Source organism: Lepidochelys kempii, chromosome 4 (assembly GCF_965140265.1).
Source record: "Lepidochelys kempii isolate rLepKem1 chromosome 4, rLepKem1.hap2, whole genome shotgun sequence".
In the NCBI taxonomy this organism is placed as follows: domain Eukaryota; kingdom Metazoa; phylum Chordata; order Testudines; family Cheloniidae; genus Lepidochelys; species Lepidochelys kempii.
The window spans coordinates 88,737,570-88,762,256 of NC_133259.1; the positions used below are offsets into that span (position 1 = coordinate 88,737,570).

Below are 24,687 nucleotides of genomic sequence, written 5' to 3' on the forward strand. Positions count from 1 at the left end.
AGAAAACATAAATGCAGTTTCCTCAGGCATTCCATTTCTTAGAACACCACCAAAAACACTGGATTCAGAAATGAGTGGTTCTTTACAACCAGTCTCATCAAATAATAGGTTCTTCTGATCCCAAAGGACCAGCCACACACCCAGGTCAATATATAACTTAGATCTTACCCAAAAATCACGCTGATGCCAATCTTTAGTATCTCAAAACTAAAGGTTTATTCATAAAAAGAAAGGTAGGTGAGAGTTAGAATTGGTTAAAGGAATCAATTACATACAGTAATGGCAAAGTGCTTGGGTCAGGCTTGTAGCAGCGATGGAATAAACTGCTGGCTTAAGTCAAGTCTCTGGAGTACATCCACAGCTTGGATGGGTCATTCAGTCCTTTGTTCAGAGCTTCAGTTTGTAGCAAAGTTCCTCCAAAGGTAAGAAGCAGGATTGAAGACAAAATGGAGAAGATGCAGCTGCCTTTTATAGTCTTTTGCCATGCGGCTTGTGCTTCCTTGTTTCAAACACAAACTGCCCAGCACATGGCTCGGAAGCCTTTTCTGTCCATAGACATGCCCATGCATGCCTTGCTGAGTCATTAGGTGTATCCCCTGACTTCTCTCAATGGATCAGTCGTATAGCTGATGGTCCTTAATGGGCCATCAAGCAGGCTAGGCAGTGCTGATGCCCAAACTGTGTGGGGGGTGTCACCCAGAAGCACAGTACAAATGTTGTAATACAGATATGGATACATATCTATACCCCAAAATACAAATGTGATACAAAAACAAATGAGATTATAATATTTGGCAAACTATAACATTTTTGCAGATATATTACATGGCATATCTGTAACCACTGATTGCAATTTTATAATATTAATATTCATAATATACTCAAGTGTCCCCCAGAATCCATACAGCGTCACACCCCCCACGCAAAATTGATGCAGAAAAGGGTGTCCCTAGACACTGCTGAATGCATCACAAGAATTTTCCATTCTAGGTCCTATATTATTACAAGTTCAGTTTATATCACAAGTATCAAGTTGCAGTGGGGGAGGTTTAGATTGGATATTAGGAAAAACTTTTTCACTAAGAGGGTGGTGAAACACTGGAATGCGTTACCTAGGGAGGTGGTAGAATCTCCTTCCTTAGAGGTTTTTAAGGTCAGGCTTGACAAAGCCCTGGCTGGGATGATTTAACTGGGAATTGGTCCTGCTTCGAGCAGGGGGTTGGACTAGATGACCTTCTGGGGTCCCTTCCAACCCTGATATTCTATGATTCTATGATTAGTGTACAACAGAAATAGTTTATCAAAATCATGTCTGACTGACTAAATCAGGCTCCTTGTATACAGCTACCTTCATTTTCTGAAAATATTCTCTCTCTGATGTTACATTAATGTAGACATTAATGCTCTCAAGGGTATAATTACCTTGGCATTTAGCCATGACAGCAATGTGGCAGTGTGCCTCAGTTTCCCTCTATATACAGCAGACATTTGTAAAGGTTTCTCTGCTGTGACAAGTTTCACAATTGCTTACAGGTATCAGCTGTAACATTTCACTATCATAAAGCTCTCTAGCATACCATGTGTTTTTAGGTATTATTCCCAATATATTTACAGACTTTGTATCAAAGTCATACACATTGTACCTTTTACTAGGGTTAACATCAAAATCAAATACATTAGAAGGCTAAACCTTAACAGTAACACCAAATTTGTTAAAAGTCAGTGTTTGTAAGGATCTTGGTCATACAATGCCTCTTGTCTCACTCAATTCCTGGGCTGGCCAAGTGTGTCCTCATTGCTACCAGCTATGAGGCAAATCTTCCCCCTCCCTTGTCAGCCAGGTAGATTGTATCAACCCAGAGACTAGCTTTCAAATTGTCATCTGCTAACAATTTCAAGGCTGGACCCTCATTCTTCCCTTCAGCAGGATTGGGTCCTTCACCCTACCCCCGGACCTTTCTCCTAGAAGGTTGGAAACTGAAACTAAACTGGGAGGAGTGGTAGATACGCTGGAGGGGAGGGATAGGATACAGAAAGACCTAGACAAATTGGAGGATTGGGCCAAAAGAAATCTGATGAGGTTCAATAAGGATAAGTGCAGGGTCCTGCACTTAGGACGGAAGAACCCAATGCACAGCTACAGACTAGGGACCGAATGGCTAGGCAGCAGTTCTGCGGAAAAGGACCTAGGGGTGACAGTGGACGAGAAGCTGGATATGAGTCAGCAGTGTGTCCTTGTTGCCAAGAAGGCCAATGGCATTTTGGGATGTATAAGTAGGGGCATAGTGAGCAGATCAAGGGACGTGATCGTTCCCCTCTATTCGACATTGGTGAGGCCTCATCTGGAGTACTGTGTCCAGTTTTGGGCCCCACACTTCAAGAAGGATGTGGATAAATTGGAGAGAGTCCAGCAAAGGGCAACAAAAATGATTAGGGGACTGGAACACATGAGTTATGAGGAGAGGCTGAGGGAGCTGGGATTGTTTAGCCTGCAGAAGAGAAGAATGAGGGGGGATTTGATAGCTGCTTTCAACTACCTGAAAGGGGGTTCCAAAGAGGATGGCTCTAGACTGTTCTCAATGGTAGCAGATGACAGAACAAGGAGTAATGGTCTCAAGTTGCAGTGGGGAAGGTTTAGATTGGATATTAGGAAAAACTTTTTCACTAGGAGGGTGGTGAAACACTGGAATGCGTTACCTAGGGAGGTGGTAGAATCTCCTTCCTTAGAGGTTTTTAAGGTCAGGCTTGACAAAGCCCTGGCTGGGATGATTTAACTGGCAATTGGTCCTGCTTTGAGCAGGGGGTTGGACTAGATGACCTTCTGGGGTCCCTTCCAACCCTGATATTCTATGATTCTATGAACCTCCCTGCTTACAGGAATCCCTTTGCTGGCTATGTGTGTTCACCAACTGCAGCCCCTCTGTGCTATGAACATCTACACAGACACTCGCCTATATGCTTGCTTGTGGATCCACCACCACCAGCTCAGAGACTGGATTCTGTTTTAAAGAGATATCAAACGCATCCAAAGTGTCTAAGGGTTGAGCATTTGCCTGCTCTTCCCTGCATCCTTGTGGGTTCAGTCATAAGGCTGTTCTGCTCTCAAAAACCAGTAACCCAATCTTTCCTCAGACCCTTACGTACAGACTGCTTAGTCAAAGAAACAGCATGGAGTCATTCCTGTTCCAACAACATTGTTTCCCCAACAAGCTGGTCAAACACAGCCACTTGGTCATCATAGGGCTGTTCACCCTCCCTAACAATTTTCACTCCATCTGAAACCTTCTCAAAGCTATCCACACTGGATCTTTCTAAAGCAAAGCCAGTGGATCCATTTTCAACAGAAAAATTCTGGCTGTTAGGAAATGAAACTCCCTTGATCACATCACTTTCACCACATCCCTCATTTACAGCGAGCTGGTTGGAAAAACTGCCATGAGGAATTTTCTCCTTAGCAGATTCTCTAAGCAACAATCCCTCTTTCACAGAAATTCTGCCCATACCCTTTTTTAGAGCTTGCTCTAAAGGAACATTTTCCTGAGCAACAACAGACTCTTTCTGGGTTTCACTTAAATCCAGAATCACCTGGTAGGGTTGACATATAGTATATGTTCCAAAAAAATGTGCTGTATGTATTTTCACTTGCAAAAAGGAAACGTACAGGGAGTCATGGATGTGCTGTTTCAGGAGCAGATGTGTTTGTTGAGCACTCCCAAGGGATATCTGCTAAAGTACTTTTTAGCCAAACAGCTTGACAGAATCAGTGATTTTTCTGTTTACAAGACTGTTAATTGCACTGCAAATGCTGAAGTGGGAAATGCCTGGAAGCAAGTCCAAGTAGCCGCCTGGGAATCAAACCCAGTACCTGTCACAGAAAATACATTAATGAGAAAGAGATGGCACTAGGAAGGGACTGTATCTCTGATTCCCCTAGCTACAGGAATCCTTCAGAGATTATTTCACCAAAAAATGAAGTTATGACTAAATGTTGAGATTATTACTTCCACGATTTCAGCTGTGGAGGACAAGGTATAGACAAGAAACCCCCCTCTACCTTAGGCTAATATCTACTATTTACTTATGGAGAGAGAATAAAACTGTAAAAGCAGGGTAGAGTTTAGGAAAAACAACATATATGAAATAGTAGGGTTGTTGGTATCCCTGACTCATTTAACAAACATGGTATTATAATGTAACATGCTTTACAGTTGATCTCTGAAGTATTGGAACAATTGAGTCCCAATGAATCTTTTCATAAGACTTCTTCCCTTTTCCAAAACTAATGATTATTCAGCTGAGAGATTTTATGTACCGTCTTTAGCTCAAAAACATTAGTGTTAGACTTTGAGAGCTTTGACACAATAAACTGTTACCACATTTAACTTCCTTCCTTCCATGCATCTACTTACTAATATGGGCTGGTATTTTTGCAGGATTATAAAGCACATGTTGAAAGAGCAGCTGGTGGTAATCTGGTCAAAAGGGATGCTCTTTGGAATTAGGAAACAATTAGAGTTTTCAATAGCATGAGTTTATCCTGGCAAGCCAAATATCTTTGTATTGCTTGAACTGCTACACTGATATTTGACATTGATGTACTGGTCAAATAAAATCAAACGCCAAAACACACCAGTTTTTTCCACAACTGCACGACCACTTTAGGTATCCTTAAAAAAATTTCACTGTGGAAGCACCATTGTAGGTATTAATGTTACACTAGGTGAGAGGGAGTTTGTTACCTCTTACCAATGCAATTATATATTGTTTCAACTGATCTTGTGAAAGGACCAATATTTCATCCAAAGTGATATACATTGTTAATACACATGGAGGGGTTCATCTTTTTCTTTTCTATAACTAAATACTTTATAAGTACTTAAACTTCTTGTATCGCTCTTTTGTAAAATGTCAGTTATAGAAAACAAACAGCATATACCATAATGTTTCTTCAGAAAAAAAAACAACCTAATTTCCTACAACAGAATATACTTTATACAAGGAATTTATTACATATTCAGATATTACTACAAAACATTTTGAAAAAGATACATTCAAATAGAATGCCAATGTCACTACCAGATCAGACCAGCTGATCATCTACTTCAGTATCCTGTTGTCCCTGCCAGTACCAGATGCTTCAGAGGAAGGTGCAAGAAACCCTGGACAATGAGGAATAACTTACTCATAAGCAAAGTTTCTTCTTAATTCCTCTCATTTAGAGGTAGGTGAATGTCCTGTATCATGACAGTTTATTATACCTATTCTAACACTTAAAAACAAACAAACACCTTTTACATCCCAATATAATTGTGGATGTTCTTACTGTCCAAGATACAGGCTGGAGCTGCTGCAAGCCCCCAACAGTGCTTTATTTACCACTCCCCTTTCCCCAGGGTATTTTTAGTAAAAGTTAGGGACAGGTTGTGGGTGTCCCATTAATTTTTGTTTATTGCCTGTGACCTGTCCCTGACTTTTACTAAAAATACCTGTGATGGAATGTTAACCTTATGGATGAGATAGAGAGAATCTGCTGTGACTGTCAGAACTCTGGATGAGTTTGTAGGATTGGTAGTTGGAAAATGTATCATCTTCTCTGAAAACTAAGCAAATTTAAGTGGAAATATTTGAGACAAAATTAATATAAAACACCAGATGGCCATTTTTAGAGTAGCATCGTACTTTAAGTTCTGTTCTCCGTATGGCAACAACAGTGAACAAGGTAGGTGACCTCTTGTTTTTTTTTTTTTTTGAAGTCTATATATCACCCAACATATGTAATTCTCCCACTCTACAGTTTTGCACAAACTTAATAGAATGGGCTATCGCAATTCTCAATACACCTTGTGGTGAAGGCATCTGAGTTCTATACAGTTTTCTAAGGCTGCCACATAACAGTCTATAGCAAAAGCTGACATTCTTTAAGGACCACTGACTTTTATTGCCTAAAAAGTAGATTTATTCCAGCTTCTGAGAAGAAGAGTCAGGCAGTGGAATACCCATCCTTCCCATCAAAGAGGTTTCTCAACCTTTTCTTGTATTTGGTATTTCTGAAAGATGTGAATTGAAACAAATAAATATATATTAGCAAAATGAAACAGTCATGAGTGGGGATCCCATATCCTTATATTCGAAATATCCTAGTTTCCTCTACCCACAGTTTTACAGAATTTAATCCCATACTCACTCTCCCTCAAAGAATACCAACTGCTCACAAAATTATCTTTAGGAAAATATTTAGAGGCAATGCACCATTTTCCTAAACAGTTAGCTTCTTTTAATAGACTTAGTGGTCAGGGTGTGTGGGGGAAGAGTATAATTTTCTTTTAAAATATTAGTTAAACTTGAAATACAGTGGTTTCTCCTCACTTTGAGCAACTTCCCTTCCCTACATACATGTGTGGGTTACTTATAAAATACAGGCACACATTTTGGCTTGCTGCATAGCAGCAATGAAAGTGGTTTAAATATTAGACATGAATGTCCAATACACAAATGTTAAACATCAGCAGTTCTTGCATTTTAACTGAGGTCTTTAATACCATGTACAGTTCAGGTTGTACATACTGCAGATACTTTTTAAAAGTTTCATTTTGATTTAATGATAAAGTCTGTGTATTCACTAAAATCCTGTGTAACTTTGAGCTGGAATCAGACAGTAAGTATTGTTTCACCACAGCTTCTGTGACAGTTGCATTACACATACTCCTGAGAACCTCAGTCTTCCGTTACCTTTTAGACGGCATTTCACAGGCTGCATTAAAGACATATTTAACAAAAATAAAGGTTCTAAAAAAGAAATGGTATAAATGCTTTTCGACATGTTGGGTAGCAGCTGAAGTTGTTCACATAGAACTCATGGCATAGAACTGCAGCCAATGCCTGGTTAAACAGCACATACATCACTACAAGCCACCAGGTTAAGTTTTGAAATCCAAATGTGATGGCCATGGATACATATATTAGGAGTTCAGCAAAATAATGTGGGCAAGATACTCTCTCAAACCAGTCTCCAAAAGGAATGCTGTGGCTCAAGTTTACTACCTTTCCTGCAATTTAAAGAAAGAAAAAAGTTAGTTGATAGAGCATGTATTAAAATAAACTTTAACTCTTAATCCATATTTATGTATAATTACGGAGTAATGCTGAGCACCTGCAGTTCCCACTGACTTCAGTAGGATTTGTGGGTGCTAAGCACTTCTGAAAAAGAATCACACCACTTTTATTAGATGCCTACATATGGATTAAGGAGCCTAATTTTAGCCACTCAGGTTTGAAAATAGTGACCTTAACTCATTCCCAATACAATGTGTAATGTTATGGTTACTTTAAGAAGTAAGGTCTAAGAATAGAGTGAGATTTTCTAATCATAGCTCAGGAAAGTAATTCCTTCTGTAGCCTCTGCATATCAGCCTCTCCATTTATAAAAGAGAGATGATAAACACTTACCTAATAAAAACTTCAAAAACAGACTCCGAGAAACTGCTGAATTGGAATTAATTTGCAAACTGGACACCATTAAATTAGGCTTGAATAAAGACTGGGAGTGGATGGGTCATTACACAAAGTAAAACTATTTCCCCATGTTTATTCTCCCCCCCCCCTTTAGTTTCACCTTGTCAAGGGGGCCATCCTGATCATCACTACAAAAGGTTTTTTTCTCCTGCTGATAATAGCCCACCTTAATTGATCACTCTCATTATAGTGTGTATGGCAACACCCATTTTTTCATGTTCTCTGTGTGTATATATATATATCTTCCTACTGCATTTTCCACTGAATGCATCTGATGAAGTGGGTTTTAGCCCACAAAAGCTTATGCTCAAATAAATCTGTTAGTCTCTAAGATGCCACAAGTCCTCCTTTTCTTTTTGCTGATACAGACTAACACAGCTACCACTCTGAAACCAAATTAAGTGGTAATAAGTGTTCCTAACACATTTTAGACATATTTCTATTCAGGATGATACAAGTGTGAACCTTCTTTTTAAACCTTGCATATTGTGAATAACTACATATCACCTGCTCAAGTCTCTTCCAGATAGACTAAGTTAACCCCTTGGAAAGTGATCTACAGAGATACATGTTCACATCAGCATTTATTTCACTGAGTTTTTGGAAAATACCAGTGTTCTAAGGGGTTGGGCTCAACAGAGATTCATTGTGACACACAATTTTTAATGGAAAAGTTATTACAAACAGCTCCAAGAAGTGAAATATCTCACCTGATTTACTTTTTCTAAGATTAGCTAGAATCACATGGCATCTATGTTGGTGAACTGAGGCCCAAATGTACATAATAATTCCTAGGGCGTGGTACCAGCAGATTTGCATAAAGAGGTCTTTCCCTGAATTAAAAATGAAAATAGTATGCCTATTAATTCAAGATTGGGAAAAAAAGTCTGCATTAAACCCTCACCAATACCATCTCAAAAAAATTCAGCTTTTATATATAATGTTGCAGCTTTTCCCAGTGTATGCCCCACTTCTTGAATAATGGTGAAGGGAGCTTTTAAACACAACTTGTGCAGACAGTGAACCACACCCTAGTTATGAATTGCTGCAGGCCTTTATTCTTAACTGCCTGCTACTGCAAATTATAAATTAGTCAGTTTTCTTTTTAATCAGTAGCTGTAGGAATAAGGGAGGGTGCATGCTACAAGCAGAAAGGGTTACCATTTGGTTCAGGCCTCCATATTCTAACATGTTTTGGACTGTGACAGTGTTTGTAAAAGTGTATTTTTATCACCATGTTAGAAGACTGTGCCATAGCTGAGGTCAAGATATCATGACAGAATAGTGTTGCCTTATCTACACTAGCAATAAAAAAAAAAAATGGTGAGAACAGATGATTGATTTGCAGGAATTTTGCACTATGGATGGACCCCAGTGCTTATGCCAAGGCACCATCTCTGTGGAATGCCATGATCAGAAAGGTAGAAAATGCACCCAGACAGTGCCACCTAGAAAAGGCTTTGTTTGCACCAAAGTCATTCTAAGAGCGCTGTAAAATCAGCGTGGAGGACAAAAGCTACCTCTAAGATAGCATGAAATGACTTAAATTCTATATCTAGTGCTGACGACATAAGAAAAATTAGTCATGTGAAATGCACACCAGGGGCATTCTGGTTCATCATGTACCTATGCAGCAGAGCAAACAACAGCTCAACTGTAGGACTTAGTGCAACATGTTGGCAGAAACAGGTCACATTATTCATGAATCCTTTAGAGCTCTTTGGATACTTAATTGGCCCAAGTAGCAAAGAGAAAGGAGCCTGATACTAGACATGTGATTGGAGGCCAAGAACTAAGTAAACAGGCAAAGGTGCTGGCAGACTCATAAAGAGAAACTTCTGACTAAAATAGCTGTGTAACCAGAGAGATCCTGACCTCTGCTGGACTGGAGGTTCCTTCATAAAGTGGAAGCAGCTCATTGACAAAGATATGATGTGTTGGGCCTGGGAGTCTAAGGGACATGGTGGCATACAGCAAACAACGATACTGAGCTATAAGGAGAAACCGCATGTAGAGCAGAACTAGGACACATACTAAGGCCATGCATGTGATGTCATGTGCTGGTTAATAAGTCTGACTTTAAGTAACTGCAGTAAATACTTTTATAGATCTCATCAAATACCTCTTCTCTCACATACACCTGCACACACCTGCACACAAAAACACCCTGTAGATAGAACTTTAGAAGGTGAAAAGATTAGGCATGCTACTAATCTCTCGTTCACCCTTTCCCCCACTCCCACCCTCACCAAACCATCTTGTGATACTAGAAACAAATTAAAAAGAAGCCGCAAGTATGGTTAGCACTAAAGAGACACTCACCATTGCTGACATTAGCCGGCACTTGACACAGCACAGTTAAGCCAATAACAATATAGTACCCAAGCCCAAAGCAGTATTGTACGATATGAAGGAAACCACTGGAGAAGACACTGATGCAGAGGCACTCTATGAGCCTTCGAAAGCTGTGTAGCCAGAGGAGCATGAGAACCAAGAGGGCAGACAGGTGTTTGTCACCTACAAGTCAAACAGAAGTGACAATCTCAAACTCTTCCTCTTCACAAACTGAGCTCCAAATTCCCTCTGGAAACCAGTTTTCACTATAATTTAATTTGCATTCATTTTAAAACTACTTAGAAGGACATCAGCTATGGAACCTGAGCAGCAGGAATGAGAGAGAAAAAAATCAGTGTGTGCATTTTTAAGATGACTGCCTTGAAAGATGGAGAGTAAGTCCTTTTGGACAGAAAGGATGCTTTTTAATTTGCGTATATGTTACCCACACATTATGACGATGAGCACATTTAGCGTCTGTCTTACTATTAGTGTTTCTAAAGGAACACTGACAACTTGAAGGATGGAAAAAAAATTTTTAAAAATGAGTTAAAAGTGAGGGCGAGTGTAAAAACTACCTCCAAATTCCCCAGTCAATTTCCCGATTTTTTTTTAAAAAGTGCTCCTCTTTTCCTCTGTTAGTGTCTGAAAGAATCACACAAATAGAAAAGACTATAGTGAAACTGACTACACATGATGTATCCTGCATAATATCATGAATTAATCAAATGCATGATGTAAACAAACTTTTGTGAGAGATTTTTAATTTCTTTCAGTTGCACAGAAAAACCTCAGATTATGCAAAATGTGAAAACATACAATAAAACTGGAATTTGGTTTTTCTAAGTTTTGGCTATGACTTCTGAGCGGTTACAAGATTTACTGAGTCATTTCAAGTGTTACCTGTAACAATTTTTAGGCAGAAGTTTGGTTTTTTTTCAGTTGACTGAATATGCTAAAGGTGAATTGTAAAGCAAAACACCTTTTTTTGTTGTTGCTTTTATTACATTTTGATGATGTATTAAGATAGACCCTTTTTTTAAATTAAGACTAAGAATCAGCATCCCCTTCCTGCTCAGTTGGGGGAAGGGAGAGCTGCACAGGTCCTCCATTTTTCTGCTAGGGTAAAATAAAAGAAAGGCCAGATATTTACAGTGTGAAAAAAAACAAAGGAATATATTTTTAAAATTTATGAAATACTTTTTATATATCCTAAAAACAATTTTACAGGGCAAAAATAGTTTTTCTTTGCTGTTCACTTTTAAATCAATTAAACCAAGCGATTATTCTGGAACATCCTTTCCATTAATTTCTTCTGTCTAAATAAAGGAAGGATTACTTCTAGAAAAGGAGTGTTGAATAATGGTTAAAGCTTTGAACAAGGCCACTGACCCTCTCCGTGCCTTGGTTTCCCAACCTGTACTTTTTACGGTGGTCCTGCAAAGATTAACGTGTGGGTATCATGGGATTCTATGTTTACAGCCCTCCCAAATCTATAAAACCTTTACATAATTACACCCCAATCTAGAATTTTTCAAATAAAATATTTCCTTACCAATCTAATGGGAGATCAAATTTGCTTCTTTCAGATCTATTAACAGTGTTATTAAAACTCCAAATAATCAAGATTTTTTTTAATCGTGATTAATTTTTTTGAGTTAATCACATGAGTTAACTGTGATTAATTGACTGCCCTAGTATAAATTAATAAATTAGGGATGAGTAGCTGATGTATTCTCAAAGGGAGGTCAGGAGAGTATAGCAGTTCTGTGTTACAACATCTGTGCATCTGTCCATAACATGTGGAGTACTTGCCCACATCCTGGTTCTGCGAAGCTCCACCAAGAGCACTGAGCAAATCCCGAAGCCATATTGGGAAAGGTCTTGCTAGGAACAAAGCTTGAATAAGCAATAGGAGCAACAAGCCATTCCAGACCACAGAAAGAATATAAAAGTGAGAAAACCACCTGTGGAAGAAAGAAGCAGCAGTATTAACTTTCTGGATTTTTCAATCATTTTTTTCTTATCACTCCTTTTTTCAGTGTTGGAATTCAGTGACCAGGTCTAAGGAGAACGGCCCATTTTCATTTGGCCTAACCTCCCACAATAAGAGATGATGGGGCCTTTTATGGAACTACCAGATGTCTACCATAGCCTCATTCCAACAGTCTTTCCTAGTTATATGATGCTCAGAATACTAAACCTCCCACTCACTGTATCTTTTTCCATGTTTTTAGAACCTTCAAGTGGATGCACTGGAAAACTAGAAGAGTGAGTGGAGACCACACAAAACAAGTGCAAGACTCAAGGCTTTAAATAATTAAATATAATACAAACCACACAGCAATACATGAATGTAAAATGAAATTTTGAAAATATAAAATGCTTCAGTTAAAAGTATGACAATGTCATGTTTTAATACCCCAGCCATCCTGCCTGGAATTCTTTTCTGGGCATTTCCGTGCTGTTGCCTCGAACAGCATTTTCATTTTCTTCACCTCTTCTGAACAGACCATGGAGAAATTACTACTATTCTGCATTTATCTTTTGTACAGAATCACCCAGACACCATTACACAGCTGGACTGTGTGATGTTTTGTCACCACACAAATCCAGGAGTCTTTAAATTGTCTTGCAGACCTAGGGATTATTCATCTCTCTTGATATCTTTAAGGCAAGACTGGATGCCTTTCTGGAGTGTATGCTTTAGATAAACACAAGTTATTTGGCTCAATAAAGGGGTAACTGGATTAAATTTAATAACCTGTGAAATACAGGAGGTAATTCTAGATAATCTCATGGCTTCTTCTGCTCAAAGTCTATGAATAAAATCAGGACATCTGGCGATATCTGCCAATAGATAAACATTCAGGATGAGAATGCTCAAAGTTTCCTGACCGCAGGACTTCCTTGGATGATTTTGACTGTGTAATCAAATAAGACTGTATTTAGCTTCAGAATATGGCAAACTGACCTGGCATTTGAGGTTGATTTTTTATTTTTCAAATCATATGGGAGATAGAATGCAGAGGAGTTGGATATTCCACAATGGCAAACAAAGATGTGTATCACACTGAGAACTTTCCAGGGGCTTAATAAATTTGACTTTAAAGGGTAACATGATCAAATTCTCCTAATCAGTTAAAATGGGAATGTCCTACAGTGTTGACATATCTCAGCTGGCAACTTTAAATTTCTCTGGATAGACAAGAGTGCTCCACAAGAGTATTGGGCTTGTATCCAGTGCTGACAATCATTTAGGAGCAGGGTATCGGCCTCTGATCAGCATTCCACAACATTCTCTCTCAAATATAGCAGGTCACTCACACAGATGAAGAGCTTCATTGTGCACACAGAAACCATTTGCCCGCTTACAGCGGGCAGACCAAGCAGGTACAGATTTAAATTTATCTGAAAACACTCTTTGTACTCCAGTCTCATACAGACTAACACGGCTGCTACTCTGAAACAGTAGGGTTTGTTATAGTAAAGTGGGCTTAGAGACAAACAGAACTCAAACTGCTATGAGTTTTTATGCAAACCAGGTCTCCACTTAGCCCATATTCAAGTCAAACTCAAGTCTTGTTTGATACCGGCAGCTTAGACTCTTGGGGAGGCCCCCCGAAGTGGAAAGTTTGTGCGGGAAGAGGGATGGAACAGAGGCTGAAGAGGTAACTAATGGACATACTCTTCCCTCTCCTCTCTAAACCCCTCCCAAGGGTTTTTTACTAGAGTTATTTTAATAGCTGGTTGGTTGGTTCAGTGTTATGACTATATTCCCATAAATAATAGCCCAAAACACATACATACGTGTGTGCAGGTGCATATGTATTTTAAACTATTTGTTTAGAAAGTTTTTAACAAGTTTACAAATATCAGAAACAATCAGTACAATAGTTAGCTTTCATTTATATGGGAATATAGTCATCAGAACTTTCTACTGAACAAAGTGTTACCGTATTACGGAGTGAGCATCATTACAACACCTGTATCCTTTTTAGTGATTTTATTAAATTGGGTGAAATCTCTATGTACACAATTTAATAGACCAGACATATCTATCAACTGCTAATATTTTTAAAAATTGGCCAGGTGTACTGGTTCAAAAACATCCATCTTTGTAATGTAAAGAGTGGAGTGCAGCTACTTAAAAGGCTACTTAAAAGAGTTGATGCCTTGGCCGCGAACTGTGTACTCGCCCTCACTCACACCAAGTAAGAAGAACACCACGGTTCACAGGTGAACTACAGCAGATAACATGCAGAGGCAAAGTCAGGACATCAGTGGTCCAAAAAACATTCTAAATCCCTCTGCCAGCAGCCCAAACAAACATTTACAGGACTATGCCACTGCAATAAAGGAGACAAAATGAGCCTTTTACTCCACAAATCAGTATGGCAGAATCACAGCCAGCATAGACATTTCACACAGCAAACCAGCTAATCAACCCAGTTTTCACAGCCCAGACACCAGACCCAAGCATCAGCCATTGTAAAGAGCTGTCAGCATACGTCACTGAGCAACTGAATACAGAGGGATTAACTGGAAAGGAAAATTCCCCCCCTCACCCAACTATTATCTGCCCTAGCACCCCTGGCAAAGTTTGGGCCTCCTCACATATGCCGAAGTTCAAGAAGCCCTGAAAAATATTACAGGTACAACCTATTAAATGGATCCATGTCATTCGTGGTTGGTAGAAGCCAAAGAAGAATAACTATGACCACGGCCAATGGAAATAGTCAAGGCCACCTTCAGAGAAACACACCTAAAAATTTTACAGTTTACCTAATCCTCAAGAAGCCATTACTTGATTCTGAAGTTGATTCCAACTACTGTCCCATCTCTAACCCTCTGTTCCTGGGCAAAACAAGTGAGAAAATAGCAACCATCAAGCTCCAACAACATGTTACATTAGCCAACATTCTGGATGCCTCACAATCAGGATTCAGAGCAGGGCACGGCATATAGATGGGTCTTGTCAAGGCAGATTCCCCACTCTGGCACTTCGATATCAGGTGAATTCAGAGTCTGACCATCTTTAGGAAACATTGCAAGGCCTTCATCTTTGGGAAAGCTTTGCTTGCAATTCCAACAGCCCTTTATTTTTAAACCCTTCTAATTCCCCTCCCTCCCAAAAAAACCCTAACCCAAGCAGAGTTTTGACCCCAAAAAGGAAGAAGTGCCAGAGATGCCATTAAATCCACGAGGATGCTACTGATTTTACATGGAAGATACTCACATACTACTATGATGGATATTACTACCTTAATAACAGAAAATACAGCAATGGCCAAAGTGTTAAATGCCTTTTTTGTTTCAGTTTTCACCAAAAAGGTTAGCAGTGATCAGATGACTAATACGGTGAACATCAGGATAAATGGGGTAGGATCTGAGGCTTTGAGGATTCACGCTGCCGGTCACAGTCGAAAGTGGTGAGTGCAACTTTTCGAAGCTCAGGCTCATTAAAACATATCTTTGATCGACAATGGTTGGCAAGAGACTGGCATTGCTTGCTATTTTATCGCTTGAAAATGCCATTGGTCAGTCTTTGGATGTCTCCGACGCTGTGCTTCAGTTTGCGAGGGCAAAGGCAAGAAAAGCAACCTTTTGAACCCTAAAGGACTAGGGTTAACACTCTAAGGCTGTCACCTACTGCAACACTATTTAATACTGGTCCACCCAACGTTGGTGTACAGTTCAATTTCTTGACGTAAGTACACTTCAATTCTTAAAATTAAAAAGTTTCTATAAGCTTAGAGGAAATTAATTTTTATTTGCTTATATATGGCATGAATAAATACAGATTTACAGAATCTAGTGTGCAAATTTATCATCTTATATGACAGGGATAAATCATGTATGCAAATCATACATCAAAGTCATGAAACAGGCTACAAATGCAATAAAAAATAAGGTATTCATAAGTTTAACAAATGGGGGGGGGGGGGGCGCGGCACCGAAGACACTTCTCACCAGGTGTGCCATTTGACCTGAGAACTTTAACTGTGAGGTAAGGGACAAAGACAAAGGGCCAGGTGGGAAGAGGCCCAGGGAAGTAGCAACAACTGACTTAAGTGAGTGGTATGTGGCTGTTTATAGGGTCACTGGGTTCGAACCCAGAATAGTGGGTGGGCCCGGGTTTCCCCACTAACCACCAGCGAAGTGCTATAAAAAAAACTCTGAGAAGAGGGCAAAGCTCCTTTGGAAGCCTGAGTGAAGGGCTGAATTTAAAAGGCCCACAGCCAGGGCTGAAGACCCTGTTGAGGAAAGATGGACAGTTTTGTTGGACTTTTGCTACCTTGAAGGGTTTGATTTTGATTGTGTGACCCAGCCAAAGGGCCGAGGCACTGAAGACCCGCCACGCAAGGTCAACAACCTACAGGAGGTGCCAGGAGCAGGAAAGAGACTGCAGTCCTGCATGCAGCAGCAGCTGGCGCTCAGGAAGTGAGCGTCCCCCATCACAGATGTATTAGCAGAGTGCTGTAAGCAAGACATGAGACGTAATTCCTTCCACTCAGCACTGATAAGGCCTCAGCTGAAGTACTGTTTCCCATTCTGGGCACAACACTTTGGGAAAGATGTGGACAAACTGGAGAAAGTCCAGAGGAGAACAACAAAAATGATTAAAGGTCTAGAAAACAAGACCTATGAGGAAAGATTGGAAAAACAAAACAAAACAAAACAAAACTGGGTTTGTCTAGTCTGGAGAAGAGGAGACTGAGGCAGGACATGATAACAGTCTTCCAAGTACATAAAAGACTGTTAGAAAGAGGAGGGTGATAAACTGCTCCCCTTATTCAGTGAGGACAAAAAGTAATGGGTTTAAATTGCAACAAGGGAGATTTAAGTTAGACGTTAGAAAAAGTTTCTACAAGTAGTTAAGCACTGGAAAAGATTAATTAGGGAGGTTGTGGAATCTCTGTCACTGGAGGTTTTTAAGAACAGGTTAGACAGACACCTATCAGGGATGTCGTACATAATACTTACTAGTAGTTCTGCCTCAGTTCAGGGGACTGGATGAGATGACCTACTGAGATCCCTTCCAGTCCTACATTTCTAGGATTCTATGGGTTGCAGCATGAAACCTTTAGATAAGAAAATTGATACATACTTGAAAGGACATCTATTAAAGGCAGTATCCTGTGGCACTGTTATTTTCTATCATGCAAATACATATGCAGGTGTTTCTTTACAGACATATTTAGCTAGTTAAATACTCCATGGCAACCAATTGTTGTTACTATCCAAATGCAGTAAAATAGCATGTACAAAATGAGCTTTGCCCTCAGTCCTGTTCGTCTGGTATAAAACAAAAAACTCGCCATCACAAAGGCCGTGATCTTAATGGGTAAAGAGACTAAATTACTTTGTCTGTTTTTTGGCCCTGAAACTGCAACTGGTGTATCTCCAACAGAGTAAGCTGTAGCCTAGCCAGGGCTCAGACCTTTTTATCATCAGGCAAACAGAGGGAGTTTGCCTGGGAACCGTTCGGGAGGAGCTAAGGTGAGTGCTGCATTAGGGGGCCTGTGTTGTGAGCTGGTGGGGTGAATATCCAAGTGTCCGTGTGCTGTGATCATTTGTTTGACTGGAGCTATTTGCAGGGACTGTTTGATGGTGTCTGTGTTTGTTTGAAAAGTGTGAATTGGGAGTGCTTTGTTCCAGGTGGGCCTTGAGTGGCTGATCGGAGGGAAGGCTTTGAGCCAGGCCAACTGCCTTGAGCCAGCAGCCTTATAAAAAGGCAGGCAGTTGCGAACCGAGGACAGGCAAATAGAGGGAGTTTGTGGGAACTCTCCCGAGGTGAACTTCCAGGCAGAGTGTATTTGCCTTTCAGGCTTCGGTGAGAAGTAAATACAACTCCTGAGGACACTCTCAGAAGGAAGACATGGATAGTGAGTGATCAGCTGTTGTGACCTGCACAGGATCTGCCACGTTTGTCTTTCTCCCAGAGGACAGAAGTGACTTTGTCTGTACAAAGTGCAAACTGGTCTCCATATTGGAAGAGAAGGTTAAAGGATTAGAGAAGCAAGTATCAACCTTGCATTACATCAGAGAAAATGAAGACTTTCTGGATAGAAGTTAGTGTTTGGTTCTGGAGGCACAACATGCCGAAGAATCAGAGAGGGCAGCGCAGAACGGGGAAGAAAATTGGCAGCATGTGACCTCCAGAAGAAGAATGAGTGTAGGAGCAGGATTTTATAATTGTACTATGACAATTAATGAATGATTTGATTTCATCCTGCCAGCCACCCTTTTTGAATAGCAGAAAGGAATGACCTTCTGGGACATTGGTAGAAATGCATCTGACAGACTGCCAGTGTCTGTACTGATGTTAAGGCAGGGACAGACCAGAACAAATCTTATGACTGATTATGGTCACCCTTTTGTTTTAGGGTAAGTTATAATGTCTACTATGGTTTCCTATATGTATTACAAATTAGGCACTCTAGTTAAATATACATTTCTTTGTTTTAAGGTTTAGTAAGTAAGAGACTGGATCTTGTATTGTGTCTATGTTAAGGAGATTAGAGGAAGGCTTAATTTATAATGTTTTTTGCTCAATATAAACTGACACTATTTGTACTCTCAAAGGTCTCTGTAAAAGACTTTGTATGTGAATGAGGAATGCATGCATCAGGAAAAGAAAGTGTGAAGGCCATTGTTATAGCCAGATGGTCAATGAAGGAGTGAAGAGACTTAATGACACCAAAGAACCATCAATGGGCATCCATAATGAAGGAAGGGCAGATTGACGACCCTGTGGTGAAGGCTGGCACCCCTAAAGACAGGATAATTGATTAAATTAGAACCAGGACAGGATGACCCTCTCGGAGGTGTATTGGAATGTTTACATCAAAAGATGCACCAATTAAGAAGTAACCGGTCACAAACTGACACAGCAAAATCCATAGACTTCAACAGAGCAAAAGACTATAAGAACAGGGTGTTTGGCCATGGGACATTGGATTCATCTTGCCATGCTCCAGGAGCATCAGATCTCGACCGACAGAGCCCTGCTCCCCTCTGCGACCAATCTGGCTGGCCACCAGATTGATCCAGACTCTGGATCGGTAATTATAAACATTGACTGGCAGAACTGTGTGCACATGGTGAGTGTCAGAGAGCTTGAAAAGCATATGCTAACAGTCGTATTCTCAATAAACGTGGCGTGCAGCCTTCTCCCCTATAAAGATCCCGTGTGCTTCTTATCAGTATAACATGAGGGAGAACCTATATACCCCCTATGCAGATAGAGGTCAGACACCATTTTCAGACTCTCTGCACAGGTACTACTGCGGAGAATGATTTGGTAGACACATCTGAGGGAAAGTATCCCTAAGGAGATCCCATCGACCAGAAGGCATGGGATGCATTGTCCTAGGGGATGGCGGTTCCACGACCACTACTCCCAAGAGAAGGAGACAAGTGGTTGTGGTCAGGGACTCCATCCTAGAGGGGGATGGAGTCATCCATCTGCCGACCAGACCAAGAGACTTGAGAAGTGTGCTGCTTGCCTACAGCTAGAATTCAGGATGTGACGGAGTGTCTGCTGAGACTGATCAAGCCCTCGGACCACTACCCCTTCCTACATCTCCACGAGGGCGCCAGTGATACTGCCAGGAAGACCTTGAGCAGGTCACTGCAGAGTATGTGGCTCTGGGAAGAAGTTTGAGGTGCAAGTCGTGTTCTCGCCCATCCTCCCTGCTGAAACAAAAGGCCCAGGTAGGGACTGTCGAATTGTGGAGGTAAATGCATGGTTATGCAGGTGGTGTCAGAGAGAGGGCTTTGGATTCTTCGACCATGGGATGTTGTTCCGGGAAGAAGGATTGCTCGGAAGAGAGGGGATCCACCTAACAGAGAGAGGGATGAGTATCTTAGCAGGCAGGCTTGCCTGGGGTACAGTGACCTAAGCCCAGAGGTAAGTGGGATACTGGGAGGAAACACAAGGAGGAGGGTGCAACATAGGAGGCCTCCTGATGCACCTAAGAGAACTAGCCAATTGCTTTGCTTTCTCAGTGTGAATGTACACAAACGTAAGAAGCCTGGGAAACAAGCTGGAAAAACTGGAAGTCCTGGCACAGTCAAAGAACTATGATATGACTGGAATAACAGAGACTTGGTGGGGTAGCTCACATGACTGGAGCACTGTCATGGATGGGTATAAACTGTTGAGGAAGGACAGGCAGGGGAGGAAAGGTGGAAGAGTTGCACTGTATATAAGAGAGCAGTATGATTGCTCAGAGCTCCGTATGAAACTGGAGAAGAGCCTGTTGAGAGTCTATGGATTAAGTTTAGAAGTGAGAGCAACAAGGGTGATGTCATGGTGGGAGTGCGCTATAGACCACCGGACCAGGAGGATGAGGTAGACAAAGCTTTCTTCAGACAATTAACTGAAGTTTCCGAACACAGGCCCTGGTTCTAGACAGGGTGATTGAAGTCCCCCATATCTGCTGGGAGAGCAATACAGCAATGCACAGAAAATCCAGGAAGTTTTTGGAGAGTGTTGGGGACAACTTCCTGGTTCCTCCAGTATTGCACCAACTAGGGGCCTTTCTCCTCTTGACCTACTGCTTACAAACAGGGAAGAATTGGTATGGGAAGTAGAAGTGGGTGGCAACCTAAGCAGCAGTGACCATGAGATGGTTGAGTTCAGTATCCTCACAAAAGAAAGAAAGGAGAGTAGCAAAATACGGACCCTGGACTTCAGAAAAGCAGACTCTGACTCTGTTAGGGACTGATGGGCAGGATCCCCTGGGAGGCTAATATGAGAAGGAAAGGAGTCCAGGACAGCTGCCTGTATTTTAAAGAAACTTTATGGAGGGCACAGGATCAAACCATCCCGATGTGCAGAAAGACTGGCAAATATGGCAGGCAACCAGCTTGGCTTAACAGTGAAATCTTCAGTAAGCTTAAACACAAAAAGGAAGCTTACAGGAAACTTGGACAGATGACTAGGGAAGAGTATAAAAATATTGCTTGAGCATGTAGGGGTGTAATCAGGAAGGCAAAAACACAACTGGAGTTGCAGCTAGCAAGGTATGTGAAGGGTAAAAAGAAGGGTTTCTACAGGTATGTTAGCAACAAGAAACGGGTCAGGGAAAGTGTAGGACCCTTAATGAATGGGGGAGGCAACCTAGTGACAGATGATGTGGAAAAAGCTGAAGTACTCAATGTTTTTTTTGCCTCGGTCTTCAGACAAGGTCAGCTCCCATACTGCTGTCCTGGGCAGCACAGTATGGGGAGGAGGAAAGCAGCCCTCAGTGGTGAAAGAACAGGTTAAGGACCATTTAGAAAAACTGGACATGCACAAGTCCATGGGTCCGGATCTAACGCATTCGAGGGTGCTGAGAGAGTTGGCTGATTTGACTGCAGAGCCACTGGCCATTATCGGGAGAGGTCCCGGACGATTGGAAAAAGGCAAATATAGTGCCCATTTTTAAAAAATGGAAGAACCACCCGGGGAACTACAGCCTCACCTCAATCCCTAGAAAAATCATGGAGCAGGTCCTCAAGGAAACCATTTTGAAGCACTTGGAGGAGAGGAAGGTGATCAGGAACAGTCAACATGGATTCACCAAAGGCAAGTCATGCCTGACCAACCTGATTGCCTTCTATGATGAGATAACTGGCTCTGTGGATACGGGGAAAGCAGTGGACATAATACATCCTGACTTTAGCGAAGTTTTTGATACAGTCTCCCACAGTATTCTTGCCAGCAAGGTAAAAAAGTATGGATTGGATGAATGGACTAGAAGATGGATAGAAAGCTGGCTAGATTGTCAGCTCAACGAGTAGTGATCAACGGCTTGTCATATAGTTGGCAGCTGGTATCAAGCGGAGTGCCCCAAGGGTCGGTCTTGGGGCCGGTTTTGTTCAACATCTTCATTAATGATCTGGATGTTAGGATGGATTGCACCCTCAGCAAGTTCACAGATGACACTAAGATGGAGGGAAAGGTGGATATGCTTGACGATAGGGATAGAGTCCAGAGTGACCTAGACAAATTGGATGATTGGGCCAAAAGAAATCTGACAAGGTTCAACAAGGTCATGTGCAGAGTTCTGCACTTAGGACGGAAGAATCCGATGCACTGCTACAGGCTGGGGACCGACTGGCTAAGTGACAGTTCTTCAGAAAAGGACCTGGGGATTATAGTGGATGAGAAGCTGGATATGAGTCAGCAGTGTGCCCTTGTTGCTAAGAAGGCTAATGGTATATTGGGCTGCATTAGTAGGAGCATTACCAGCAGATAGACGGAAGTGATTATTCCCCTCTATTCAGCACTGGTGATGCCATATCTGGAATATTGTGTCCAGTTTTGGGCCCCTCACTACAGAAAGGATGTGGACATTACAGAAAGGATGTGGACAAATTGGAGAGAGTCCCGCAGAGAGCAACGAAAATGATTAGGGGGCTGGGACACATGACTTATGAGGAGAGGCTGAGGGAGTATGGAGAAGAATGAGTGGGGATTTGATAGCAGCCTTCAACTACCTGAAGGGGGTTTCTAAAAAGGATGGAGCTCAGCTGTTCTCAGTTGTGGCAGATGACAGAACAAGGAGTAATGGTTTCAAGTTGCTGTGGGGGAGGTCTAGGTTGGATATTAGGAAACACTATTTCACTAGAACGGTGGTGAAGCACTGGAATGGGTTACCTAGGGAGGTGGTGGAATCTGGCTGGGATGATTTAGTTGGCATTGGTCCTGCTTTGAGCAGGGGGTTGGACTGGATGACCTCCTGAGGTCTCTTCCAACGCTAGTGTTCTATGATTCTATCATATCATCCAGAATTAGACAATATGGGTATGTCTACACTGCAATAAAACCTCCGCTTCTAGCTTGTGTCAGCTGACTCGGACTTGCAGGCTTTGGACTGTGCGGCTATAAAATTGCAGCGTAGACATTCAGACATAAGCCCAGGCTTTGGGACCCTCACCCATTGTGCAGTCTCAGAGCCTGAATGTTTACACTGCAGTGCTACAGCCTTGCAGCCCGAGCCCTGTGAGCCCCTGTCAGCTGACCCAGACCAGCCATGGGTGTTTTACTGCAGTGCAGACATACCTTGTGATGAAAACAGCTTAGCCTTGGCAGCATTACAGCCTCCATAGTCTAATGGTCTCCTTGGCAGCATTACAGCCTCCATAGTCTAACAAACCCTAAAAGGCTATACACCTCTCCAGATAGACGACAGGACACACTGGTAGGGCAGCTTGCCCTGCTGATGCCCATTATATGCTTTTGCACTGAACAAACAGTTCAGTCTCCTCTATACCTGCCATCTTAGTATCTTTCATTCTAAGACCTTAAAATCAATGATGCTAGCTCTCCAGATTTTGAGGGGTGACTCACAATATCTAGTAGGTTCTTAAAGCTCCAGCTTCTGGAGTCATGGGATTACATGGTAACTTCAGTTTTCCTTAAAACAACCACCACCACCTATGTTTCCAGCTCTCATGATTACAGAGAAAAGCTGGAAAATGTTAGGAGTGTATCTCAAAGCCCAGAAGCCACTAGATAGCCACAAAAAAAACATAATTCAACATTAATCAAAGCAACACAAATATAAAAAACCCTTAAGATTTTCAAACCAATCTCACGCCTTTCCAAGGCCCCACGCCTGCAGCCCTTTACACGGCTGAAGAAGGGGGGTTTGTTGCACAAGCGCACCCCACTCCCAGGGCTAAGGGCTGCAGGGCACGCGTGGGGCTCCCCAGCCGAGCCACGCCGCCCGAGGCGGAAGGGGACAGAGCCCCTGCTAGGGCAGGCGGCTGTCCCTGTGCTGGGGACGGGCTAGCAGACCCGGCGCCCCCCCGGCCGGACTGAGGTAACCTCCCTTCACCTCTTGGGCACATCCAGAAGCCGCAGCCAGGCTGGGCGCTGCCCGCAGCCGCTCTTGGTCTTCCCGTAGCGGAGCAGGTCCTGGAAGAGGCCGGGTCGGGGCCCGCCGCGTGGGGCCTGCAGCAGCTCCAGCAGCAGCGCGGCGAGGAAGGCGGCGGCCAGCAGCAGCCAGAGGGCGCTGAGCGCGGCCGGCATGGCCCGGGAGCCTCCCTGCGCACGGGCACGCACGGAGCCGGCCCCTCCAGCCGCAGCCCAAGCCCCCGGAGCCAGGCGGGTCTGAGCACCACCCCCGCCCCGCGGAGCCGGGCTCTTGCTGTGGGGAAAGGGAGGCGGGGCCGGACACCTCGGAGCTGCGGGGGAGGTCCGGGCAGCTTCCCCGCCCCACTGGGAGGCGCGAGGAGAGCCCGGAATCCCCCCGTTGTCCGCTGTCCGCATGTGGCCCTGTGTGCCCTCAGCCTTGGTAGCGTTATACTGTCTGTCTTCCCTCCCCGCCGCCCCTGAACCCCCGCCCAGCTGCCCCTCTTCGCCCTCTGCTCTTCCCCAGGCTTCCTTGTACCAAGGCACTTCAAAACAAAAAACGCTGAACAGGAAACAAGCTCAAATAATGACGCAGCCTGTAGGGCGGCAAGCACAGGCGCGGCTTGTGTCGGTTCTGTACAGCAAAGCCACTGCCTGTGCATTTGTGAGCAAACTGTGCAGAGAGCTCAATTCTTGCCTTTAAATATAGGGAACAAAAAAAGGGGAGCAAATAAATGGAAACTCCAATAAACCTCTTACACCGGGAGTTAAAGGTCCTTCTGTGAGGACTGTTAAAGGGACACTTAAGTTGTAAGTGTCCTACTCACCTGATTTCTTTTACCTGTTGCTGTTACAAGTAACACCTATGATTATTATAATAAAAAGATTACAGAAGAACTATTTTCTTCTATTTACAGTTTGTTTTATGTTGTGTATTTATCTGCACTTTATGTATAGTCAGCTACATTGTTCCTTTTGTGCATTTAGTT

General features: G+C 42.4%; 1 protein-coding gene across 2 annotated transcripts; it reads right to left on the reverse strand.

Annotated features, from left to right (window-relative positions):
• Positions 1-192: 192 nt before the first annotated feature.
• On the reverse strand, positions 193-24,164 carry SRD5A3 (steroid 5 alpha-reductase 3). 2 transcript variants are annotated; one of them, XM_073342010.1, is made up of 5 exons: positions 23,682-24,161; positions 11,662-11,813; positions 9,835-10,029; positions 8,223-8,345; positions 193-7,046 (listed from the first exon to the last, which is right to left on the reverse strand). In XM_073342010.1, the coding sequence occupies exons 1-5, from the start codon at positions 24,113-24,115 to the stop codon at positions 6,787-6,789; spliced, it is 1,164 nt and encodes a 387-aa protein (XP_073198111.1). In that variant the 5' UTR covers positions 24,116-24,161; the 3' UTR covers positions 193-6,786. The 2 variants fall into 2 exon arrangements, with proteins under 2 accessions (XP_073198111.1, XP_073198112.1); XM_073342011.1 differs by lacking the exon at positions 8,223-8,345 and having other exon boundaries at positions 23,682-24,164.
• Positions 24,165-24,687: the final 523 nt, after the last annotated feature.

Excerpts from the sequence above, each read along its gene's own strand:
- SRD5A3 (XM_073342010.1), bottom strand. The coding sequence starts at position 24,115 with ATGCGGACAGCGGACAACGGGGGGATTCCGGGCTCTCCTCGCGCCTCC. Across the intron at positions 10,030-11,661 it reads TTCGCAGAACCAGGATGTGG|GTGACAAACACCTGTCTGCC; the intron begins GCAAGTACTCCA and ends TTTGACTTGTAG. Across the intron at positions 8,346-9,834 it reads GCCGGCTAATGTCAGCAATG|GGAAAGACCTCTTTATGCAA; the intron begins GTGAGTGTCTCT and ends TTTTTAATTCAG.